Source organism: Vicia villosa, linkage group LG1 (assembly GCF_029867415.1).
Source record: "Vicia villosa cultivar HV-30 ecotype Madison, WI linkage group LG1, Vvil1.0, whole genome shotgun sequence".
NCBI lineage: Eukaryota > Viridiplantae > Streptophyta > Magnoliopsida > Fabales > Fabaceae > Vicia > Vicia villosa.
In genome coordinates, this window is record NC_081180.1 from 119,146,388 (window position 1) to 119,158,101 (window position 11,714).

Here is an 11,714-nt window from a genome sequence, read left to right on the forward strand (position 1 = left end):
TTATTACGTGTTAGATTGAACATATTAAAGTTAGTTTCTATACTGCAAAATATCTAGATGCTTTGGCTAGAGTTTTCATTTCAAAATATTATAACCTCCTCCTTAGACTTGAGACCGGTACACAATTGGAACTTAGCAAATTCAAAAAATTTACACTGTTTCATAAACCTTTTATTGCAAATAAAATTCTGAATATGCCTCGGTATGAGACAACAATTTTGATCCTCACAGACTGTAAAATCTATCAAAACATATCCCACAGACCCTAATATACAAACAAAGCAAAACTTACAAGGCTTTGACTATTTCAACTATTTCTGTAACAGCCCGAATTTTATTATCTGACTAATTAAATTAAATAAGGATTTATTTACTTAATTTGGACGAAGTTTGATAATTAATTGGATCGTCGGTGTTATTGAGAAACATGTTCGGATTATTAAGTGAAGTTGGAATTTATTCGGTTAATCGAAGAATTAATAAAGTGGAGTATGTAGAGAAATAATATTAGAAATAATATTATTATTGGATTTTATTTATTTGAGATAAAGTCGGATTTAATTGGATTAATCGGAAAATAATATTAAGGGTAATAATATTATTTGTTGGAGCATAATTATTTATTTGACTACTATATTTTATGATTGGGCCTAATTAGTTAGGAAGTAGAATTATTTGGGTAAGCCCAATATAATAAATAAAGATAGTAAGAAGGGAAATGGGGTAGAGGAGACTCATTTTTTTTTTCTGGTTTGAAGAATAGAAGTGGAGGAGAGGAACAAGAAGAGAAAAGTTAGGGTTTTGGAGGAGAAATCAAGAGGTAAGGGGGAGAATCCCTAATCATTATGGGCTAGTATAATGGGGTAAATGGTAGATTAACATGTTTATAAATGTTCATAAATGAATCTTATAAAATAGGTGTTTCTTTTAATTCTGATTTGTATGTTAAAAATCTGTAGAAGAAATAAAATTGGAAATTAAGTTAATGCCGGAGTGATTACATTTGTATTCATATAAGTATGAAACGTAATGAGATTGAAGTGAAGGAGTGAGACGCCGAATGATGTCACTCCAGGGTATGGATGACGGACGGAAGTTTGCTGGCGGGGCAAGACTGGTTATCATGTTCTGCTGGAAATGTGTCTGTTTCATTTTCACTTATTTCACTCATTTATTTACTTGATTGTGGTGTTACTTTAGTCAATTCCAACATGAATCTCTACTATATTAATTGCTGGGAAACGTGTAGCCATTAGCCAATCAGACAAGGACCGTATCACATGGTGTGGATAGAAATGTTACTGTTGTAGCTTAATTGGCCAATTAGAGAACACATTGAGTACATGAATTCCCTTGCACATACTGAGATGACACGCCACTTAGCTACTCCTTGGCCAAAATGAAAAATTAGTCACTAACCTACCTTAGTGGACAGGATACGCTACAGGTAGTAGCTTTAGTCACATGACAATTGAACCAACATTTCTATTAATTGAATATACTCCTGTGAACTTACTATTAGTCAATAAAAAAAGGTGAGGCACCAATATACTTAGTGGTAAAAAGTGCTACTATTATTAGTTATTTGTTCAAGTACTAATGTGAACCATAGTATGTATATATTTAAATGGAAAATGCTGCGGTGGAATTGCTGTTGGTCAAATGAAGACATGAGACACCAACATGATTTATTGATAGAAAAAGCTATTGTTACTAGCCATATTATATTCATTTTTTATATCTCATTTCATTTCTTGCTGTTATGCTGTTTGCTTCGGTTTCCTATATATGCTCTGTTAAATAATATATGAAGGTATATATTGTAGAAAGGGAACCACTATAATGAAATAAAACTAGTGTAGAAATGAAATATAATTGTTACAGTAGCATCTAGAAAACAAAATAAATACAAAATAGTCTCGTTTAACCGAATAGCGAAATTAAGCGGTATATTTAGTTGTCCGGAATTTGATGAAAATTTACGTGATAGCTAAGTTTAATTAGTAGATTAACATGGTGGTGTTAATTTGATGAAAATGTGATATTTACGAACCGACCAAAATAGTGTGGATTTAGATATCTTTTATATTAAATATTAGTTTTAGGAATAAAAAAAATGAATTAGTAACTTAGAATAAATGAAGTGTAATTATTAATTAGTTGATTTAATTAATAGTTAAATTAATTGCAATGAGTTTAATTGATTGGAATATATTTGAAGTTGGATCAATTATTCGGTTTGTCGGTAAATTACGGTATTTTGAGGATTTGTCCGTAATTGTGTTTTGTCTTGATTATGTATGTTGAGAAATACATATTTTCATGTCAATGATGTTGTGCTAATATCGATTCTCTCTGAGTAGTTAGTTAATATTAATTCTAATAATTAATTGCTTGACGTTGAAAGTGTGTGTTCATGTATAATTGGTAAAATGAGAATTAACATGAGATAGTATGGTTACTAGTGTTAATTGGATTGTGTGAATCGTAATTGATTAATTGGCCTCTTATATGTTAATGATATGTGTGTGTGTGTTGTGAATGTTGTGTACAATTGTTGGATAATTCATAGAGTTGAATTATTGTGATATGCGGAAAGTTAAGATGGTAGAGATGATCTTAATTGCATATATTTGTGATATTGTACATACATTCATATCATGGATGCCTTGAAACAAAGGTGGTTTGCTTTGAAACAAAAGCGAGGCTTAGATTCTAGAGTGAATCGGAGGCGGTAAACTATATGTTTACACTTTGGTGGGCTTTGGTCTTGTCCGGATCGGAAGCGTGGCTTGGATTCTAGATATTGAATCGGAAAGCGGTGAAACTTTGGGTTCACAATTCGGTACCACATGCATAGCGTCACATATCTTGCATTGAGTCACATTAAAGTTTATGCGATAATTGAGTATGTGAAGTTGATGTAGTTGTGATGTGTGTATGAGTTTGATAATTGAAACGAGTGAAGTTTGAATATATGTTTGATAAAATGTGTGAATATGTGATAACTATGATTGTGTACTTAATTGAGAATATAATAGTAGAATTGAAATATTATACTATTCAAGCTTGTTGTGTACTCGATAACATGTGAAATATGGGTTGATTACTATTATCTACATGGTTATACATAGTATGATTAATTACTTGAAGTGTTGATTTAACCATTGTATTCCGTTATACTTTCTTCATAATGATTCGTATTCTCACCCTTCTGTTTTAATGTTGCCCTTGTTTGGCGACATGCAGGTTCTGGAGTTTAGTAGCTCGTGCGCAATCTAGCCGGAGTTTTCTTCCGTGTTTGTTGGAGATTAGGTAGTGAGTCGATGCTCTGGTCATGTAACATTGGGTAGACTAGTCGTGTTGAACTCATGTTCTATTAGGTTATGTATTATGTTTATGACTTGAGAACTTGTTATTTGACTACTTGTTGTTTGAGAGGCTCTCAAGCCAAATATTCTGATTATGATTTATTTTATGTTGAGATGATTATTGAGATATGATCATGGTATGGGACATGAATCATTTTATGAAATACATGAGTATTTTAGTATTTTCCGCTGTGAATGCATAATTTGTGTGAATTGTAATTAAATTTTTAGGTGTTATTTGAAATGACCAGGTGTATCGTATATTGTAGATAAATGTTGTCGGTTTTTTTAGGTTTTTAGTTCTTCTAAAAGCATCGATGTGACGCCCTTACGAATTATATGCATGCTATTCTCTGATTATATGTTAAATAATTTGGGGTATAAATAGGGGTGTTACAATTTCAATATTAGAAACTTGTAATACATTTAGTTTTTATATTCTAATTTTATACGTTGTTTTTTATTTCTGGTGATTCCGACATCATTAAGTCAATTCCTGAGCATTGAGAAATTTTGTCCATGCAATTTTTGTTTCATTGTGTTGAACAGAGCAAACAAAGCAAAACTCAGCAAAACAATGTATCAAAACATATGCCACAGACCCTAATATACAAACAAAGCAAAACAGGGTTTGAAACCTCACACTCTCATCCTTGCTACCTCACTTTCATCTTCAACCTCACATTTCCAGAATTAGGGTTTCAAATAACAACGAAATAGTGAAAGATGATAGAAGATTTACCTCCAAATGAATTCAAAGTTGTTGTTGCTGAGAGGAGATGTTGAGAACGAACGGCGCCGGCTGTGAACGAAGAAGAAAACGAACGGCGACGGCGAACAGAAGGCAAGAAGAACGATGAAGAACGAACGACGATGGCCCTGTGGAGGTTGGCGGCGGCGGTGTCTTGTGAAGAATAGTGACTTCGTCTTTGTGAAGAAAAACAGTGAAGAAACGATGAAGAATGAAATAAAAAACGCGTTTGTTTTAATTTGTTTTAAAATTTTTAATTTTAAAATGAGTTACGCCAGCGCTTTTCAAAAGCGCTTTCATAGGTATACATATACCGGCGTTTTTTCCCTAAAAGCGCTTTCGTACCATATACCTAATGTGCCATATACCAGCGCTTTTAGAAAACGCTCTCGTACCCCCCCCCCCCCCTTTACCAGCGCTTTCTAGAAAGCGCTCTCGTAACCCCCCCCCCCCCCTTTACCAGCGCTTTCTAGAAAGCGCTCTCGTACCCCCCCCCCCCCCCCTTGCCAGCACTTTTTTCCCTTATTTTTTTTTTTTGTTTTTTGCACAACCTATAGCAGCGCTTTTCTCAAAAGCGCTTTCGTAGATGCGCTTCTAAAAGACAAATTTGTTGTAGTGCGATTGACATTTATTCACATATAATATCACAACGGTTATTAGGAATAATCGTTAAAGAGCGCGCATTTTCCTGTTTACAGAGCCGACCCTAGGATAGGCCATCAAGGCTACCACCTAGGGCCTCACATTTTTTATTTTATTGTTTTATAATTTTAATTAATTGATTTTGTAGAAAAAAAGTTAAGTTATTTTATATACTAATTAAATAATAATATTTATATATGTAGTGTTTGATTTGTTAGTTTAAAAATTATATGTATAAATGATAAAATTTTGAGTTTTTTAAATATAATAGAGTATTTAATATCTAAGTATTTTTTTATATTATAACATTATTTTTCAAGTATAATTTTATTAAATGTTAAAAAAATGGATGAGTTAATTTTATTATCAATTATTATTAAATGAAATTGATTATAATAATTTAATGACTTTACTTTTAAAAAATCTAAATTAAACTGATTTAAAAAATATTTTTATTATTTTAAAAATATTCAATTTTAAATTTCGCATATATTATCACACGCTACATAACAATGTCTGATCCTGCGTGATTATATATTTTTTCAACCGTTGTTAAATGTTTTTCCGTAGTAGTGATTGCATGTGTCCTCTTTCTTATCACTGGAGACCACAACCACGGCATCAAAATACCTTTCACAATTTTCTATTTCAGTACCGAATAATCATATTTCTAGGCATGTATGCATTTTGTTATTTTATATTGTTAATTACTTGAGATTAAAAATATCGCACTGAGTGTAAATTAAATTTACACAATTATTCAATATAATTATAACATTCAACCATGTCATATGAATATTTTAAAATTAAAAGTGTAACTTGTCAGAATACATGTCAGTGATTGGTTGGCAGTATAAAAATACTTTACACTGTCCGTGTATGCTCTTTTTTGTCTAATTAATTTGAAGTAAATTCTTAGATATTTATGATAATTAATTTTAAGTAAATTCTTAGATATTTATGATAAGTAATTGGATATTGATACCTTTAGTGCAAATTAGTTTAGAATTTGAATCAATTTTAAAATAAAATAATTGTGAAAAATGACATGTCATTGAATAATAATATTTAGTTGGAAAAGAATATTGGTACCCAACTAAATTCGGTAGGAAGTATTCACCTTAATTTTAATGTTGTGTTTGTTAAAAAAAAGGTAAAGCATTATATATTATTCATTTATTGATATATTCTATAAATTTTAACAAATGAATATCATTTTGATTCTAATCACAAAATTAGATAAATCTTTGCGTAGTATTATTTCCATTGACAGTATAGGAAACTTCTATGCGTGTGTTTAATTTCTTTTTCATTTTGTCTCTTTCGTTCTTATCTTTCGAAACTAGAAAGAAATATCATAATGTAACACTCACATGGTCATTAAAAATATCACAAATTGAGAAGAATTTTCTCTTTTAGTGAGATCTTTAAAACGGTCATTTTAAAAACTAATAAATAAAAAAATATTTTCTCAAATGCCATTCTTCTCTTTTGTTTTTTAACTATGGATAGTCAAAGATATAATACCAACGTGAGAGGCCTAATTTAACCATATTGACTACTACGTTAAATTAAAATTTTTACATTTTCCTTCCATGATATTTTACTCTTTTTTTTATATATAATGCCTTTATAACTGAAAATGAGCTACATAAATTTCATTTATTCTGAGTCATGGAGTTTCAAACTTTGGTATTAACGTATTTTATAGTGGCTTTGTTTGTTGTTGTTGTTGAACCTGGGAATGGTGCAGGTTTTGTTGAAAGAAAAGGCACTCATTTTATTCTAAATGGGAAACCACATTATGTGAATGGATTCAATTCTTATTGGTTAATGAACCTTGCATCTGACCCATCTACAAGATCTAAGGTTACTTCAACTTTCCAACAAGCTTCTCTAAATGGTTTAAATCTAGGAAGAACATGGGCTTTCAATGAAGGATTTCTTCAAACCTCTCCCGGTTCTTACGACGAAAATGCCTTCAAGGTAATCTTGTTTTTTATTTTGGTATACCAGTAACTAGCTTAATCATATATATACAAAATTCAATATGTTCAAATTCTGTGTATGTAGGGTTTGGATTTTGTGATATCAGAGGCAAAAAAATATGGAGTGCAACTTATACTAAGTTTGGTGAATAATTGGAAAGAGTTTGGAGGAAAAATTAAATATGTTCAATGGGCTAAAGAACGTGGCCAAAATGTAATAAATGATGATGACTTTTTTTCCCATCCTGTTGTTAAACAATACTACAAAAATCATGTTAGGGTACGTACCATTATTTTATAGTATACCTATTTGCTACTTTACTTTGCAGGAAAATACAAGAAAATTAAACCAATGTAAATTTTAACATTTTTTTTTTTGGCGATTGATTGCAGACAGTGCTGACAAGAAAGAACACAATAAATGGTATTTTATACAAAGATGATCAAACTATATTCGCATGGGAGCTTATGAATGAACCTCGTTTAAATAGCTCTGGAAAATCAATTCAGGTTCTTTTCATTTTCATTTTTTTTTGGCAGAATTTAAGACTGATGTTACTGCATAACTATCAACTATACTGATTTTTATTAGTACTTCACATATATGCATTCCCTTTGACAAATAATCTGGCATTAATTATTGTAGAATTGGATAAATGAGATGGCGAGTTATGTGAAATCCATTGACAACAACCATTTACTGGAAATAGGACTTGAAGGGTTCTACGGTGAAACAAAGAAGCAGTTCAATCCCGATTCACTTTTAGTCGGAACCGATTTTATATCCAACAATCAGATTCCTCAAATTGATTTTGCAACCATTCACTTGTATCCTGAGCAATGGTATCACTATTTAAACATGATTTAGAATGAACATAATGCATGTTTTATTTTATCTCTCATTCACCACAAAACCCTAATGTATTTATTCATGCAGGTTGATAAACTCAAACGAGACAACCCAGAGTGCATTTGTTGAGAAATGGATAGAAGTTCATATTCAGGATGCAAATACTGTTTTAGGAAAGCCAATTATTGTTTCAGAGTTTGGAAAGTCTTCAAAGTCAGCTGGATATAGCTTAGATAAAAGGGATGATTACTATAAGAAAATATATAGTATTATATCTGCAAGTGCTACTAGTGGAGGCTCTTGTGCAGGAGGGATTTTCTGGCAACTTTTATCTCAAGGAATGGATAGTTATGGAGATGGTTACGAAGTTATTTTGGAGAATAGTCCTTCAACTGCACAGATCATCAAACAGCAATCTACTAAGATGTCAAATATCACAATGTAACATATCATTATATCATAGAAAAGAATTATCAAAAATATACTTTTTTTAGCAATAAATATTCCACTCATAGTTACTCTTGGTTGCCTTCCCAAAAAAATTTATAAGCAAAAGGATTGAGTTAAAGGGAATACAAGGGATACTCAGTAGATTATTCCTGACGGAGTTCGCCTCCAAAACACCATCTATGACAATCCAAGTGCAAATAGAGTTCAAACACGCATAGCTATGGAGCAAGAGAAGAGCAGATGAGGAAAGGATCCCTATTCTGGCCAAAGCGTCTCACTGTGAATAGGAATTAGTTTGTTCCTAGAATAAGGGTTTGATCCTAGAATAAGCGTATCAAATGAGAACTTTGGTTATTATGAGAACTTTTAATAATGACCCTACGATTTAAAATCAATGCTTCAAATTTCACTTAAATTTTAAGAGACAATAATTAATAGTTAGATTCTAGTTTAAATACATATCACATAAATGCATATCTGAGCATTGATTTTAAATCGTATGGTTATTATTAAAAGTTCTCAGTTCTCATAATAACCAAAGTTCTCATTTGATATGTCTCATATATATATATATATATATATATATATATATATATATATATATATATATATATATATATATATATATATATATATATATATATATATATATATATATATATGGGAGCATATCAAGTGAGAGCATTTTTAAATGAGAGATGAGAGGAATAAACATCAACCTTTAGATTCATCAAGAGAGAATGTTAATACATTAATGTGGCTATTAATTTCTCTCTCTTGATGAATTTGAAAGTTGATATTTATTCCTCTCATCCTCTCATTTAAAATTGCTCTCACTTGATATGCTCCCATATATATATATATATATATATATATATATATATATATATATATATATATATATATATATATATATATATATATATATATATATATATATATATATATGAGGAGGGATCAAATTACACCCGAAGAGTTACACCACGAGTTACACTCGTTCAATAACTACATCTCGAAATAATATTTTTTAAATTCAACCGTTGGATTGAAACATAATATCATATAGATCATTCCTATAAAGTTTGAGCTTAATCTATAATGATTTACTATGTCATTGAATAACATCAAAATTAACGTTATATGAAAGCTCACTTTGACGTTAATCTTTGGATATCTTGATGATATAGTAAATCATTATAGATTAAACTCAAACTTTATAGGTATGATCTATATGATATTATGTTTCAATCCAACGGTTGAATTTAAAAAATATCATTTCGAGATGTAGTTATTGAACGAGTGTAACTCGTGGTGTAACTCTTCGGGTGTAATTTAATCCCTCCTCTATATATATATATATATATATATATATATATATATATATATATATCTATATATATATATATATATATATATATAAAATAAAGTTTTCATAGTGTTTTTCAAAACACAGTTTATTCAAATGTCTTTTAGTCTCTCATATTTTAGCATGGTATCCAGAGCCTACTGAGAGACAACTCTTCCCCGTGCTTTACCCAATTGACCCACTGTCTTGCGGTGAGAAATTTTTGGTAAACCGTGTCTTAACTCCGGTTTGCCTTCCATACACTGTCGTGACTCATTCTGGCATCAGATTTTGAATTTCTCCTGTCAACACCAGACTACCGCCGTCATCTGCCGTCGCCGCTACTCTTTTTGGCGACCTTCCGGGCAAAAGCGCCTCCTTCAATCCGGCCAATCCCGACGATTTTTCCACCACTCCACTCGCCACCGTGCAACTATTCCAGATCCGGTCTCAGATTTTATCTTTCACTCACGGAAAACTGTGATCCAATTCAAATAGATCCGTTTTCACCTATTTCGCGTGATATTTTCTCTTTTCAGATACTCATGGCTACTCCTCAAAACTTTACGTCAAACTACGATGATTTTCTCAGTTAGTATCAGAACTCAAATTCTATTGCTTCAGTTACATACACTGGTAATCATTATGTTTGCCTCTCTCAATCATCTTCTCTTGGACCTTGGGTCCTTGATTTTGGTGCGTCTGATCATGTTACTGGTATTAAAAATCTTTTCTCTTCCCTCTCTACCTCAGGTTTCTTACCTACTATAACTTCTACCAATAGTTCCCAAACCCGATCTGAAGGGATTGGTACTATTCAAATTCTACCTTATCTCTATATTACTTATGTTCTCTATGTACCCAATTTAAACATTTAATTTACTTTCATTCGGTCGTTTAACTTGTTCTCTTGATTGTATTGTCACCTTCACTAAAAATAATGTTACCTTGCAGGATCGAAGTTAGGGACAAGCGATTGGTGTCGGATGTGAGTCTCAAGGCCTTTATTATCTTTCAGTGTCATCTCAAACATGCTCAGCCAAAGATTCTCCACTCACTATCCATGCTCAATTAGGTCATCACAATCTTCCTAAACTAAAAAAGTTGGTGCCAAGTTTATCGAAGGCATCTAATTTACATGGTGAGTCTTGTTAGTTAGGGAAACACACTCGTAGTCAATTTCCCAATCGATTCAATAAACGAGCTTTGTCCCCTTTTGCTTTAGTTTACTCTGATGTTTGGAGTCCCTCGCATACTGTCTCTACTCTTGAGTCTAGATACTTCGTCACCTTTATTGATGATTTTTTACGGTGCACGTGGTTATTTTTAATGAAAAATAAATTTGAATTATTTTTTATATTTGAACAATTTTATAAAGAAATAAAACTCAATCTGGTGCGTTTATTCGTACCTTAAGAAGTGATAATGCTCGTGAATAGTTATCCCAACAATTTTAAACTTTTATGTCCAGCAATGGTATTTTCCACCAAACATCTTGCCCTTATACACCTCAACGAAACGGTGTAGTTGAAAGCAAAAATCGGCTTCTCGTAAAAACCACTCGGACCCTCACGGTCTTGATAAACTATCAGCTCGATTACTAAAGTGTGTCTTTCTTGGTTATCATCGATCCCTAAAAGGTTATTGTTGTTATTCACATATTGTACAACAATACCTCGTATCGGCCGGTGTTACCTTCTTCGAGTTTGTTCCATATTTCAAGTCCCGTTAAGTAACTCTGGAATCCCTTTAGAAAATTACTCATACACCTCTTCTAGAAGACCCATTTGCCATTGTCCTCCACCATACTAGGGAACCTGACTCACTAGATACCCTTATGGTTGACCCCCCTACTTCTCGCCCACTTCAAACATATAAGCGTCGTCAATCCACATTTGTCACTTTCATACTTGTCCCTGAGGTCGTACTTGTCCCTAAGGTCGTACTTGTCCCTGAGGTCATTGCAGACTCTCCTCCGACATTCTCGCCATCACCGGATCTGATCCTACAACTTGAGTCTGATATTCTGATTTCCCTTCGAAAAAGTATACGTCAAACACGAAATCCTTCTCCACATTATATTGATTTATGTTATCATTGCCTTTCCCCCTTGCAGTATACTTGTTTTTCTTCTTTGTCTTCTGTTTCTATTCCTAAAACTCCAAGTGAAGCATTATCTCACCCTGAGTGGAGGAAAGCAATGATTGATGAAATGTGCGCTCTTCAAAGCAGTGCTACTTGGGAACTTGTTCCTCTACCCCCTGGGAAATCTTTAGTAGGTAGTCGTTGGCTTTATACATTGAAGGTTGATCCAGAT

At 32.2% G+C, this 11,714-nt stretch overlaps 1 protein-coding gene across 1 annotated transcript; it reads left to right on the top strand.

Moving 5' to 3' along the window:
• Positions 1-6,386: 6,386 nt before the first annotated feature.
• Positions 6,387-8,452, top strand: LOC131615588 (mannan endo-1,4-beta-mannosidase 4-like). The gene is made up of 5 exons (XM_058886747.1): positions 6,387-6,750; positions 6,838-7,032; positions 7,146-7,262; positions 7,399-7,595; positions 7,690-8,452. The coding sequence occupies exons 1-5, from the start codon at positions 6,439-6,441 to the stop codon at positions 8,045-8,047; spliced, it is 1,179 nt and encodes a 392-aa protein (XP_058742730.1). The 5' UTR covers positions 6,387-6,438; the 3' UTR covers positions 8,048-8,452.
• Positions 8,453-11,714: the final 3,262 nt, after the last annotated feature.

Bases quoted from the DNA above. Each gene is read 5' to 3' on its own strand.
- LOC131615588 (XM_058886747.1), top strand. From the start codon at position 6,439: ATGGAGTTTCAAACTTTGGTATTAACGTATTTTATAGTGGCTTTGTTT. The intron at 6,751-6,837 runs GTAATCTTGTTT...CTGTGTATGTAG, and splicing joins ACGACGAAAATGCCTTCAAG to GGTTTGGATTTTGTGATATC. The intron at 7,596-7,689 runs GTATCACTATTT...TTATTCATGCAG, and splicing joins CACTTGTATCCTGAGCAATG to GTTGATAAACTCAAACGAGA.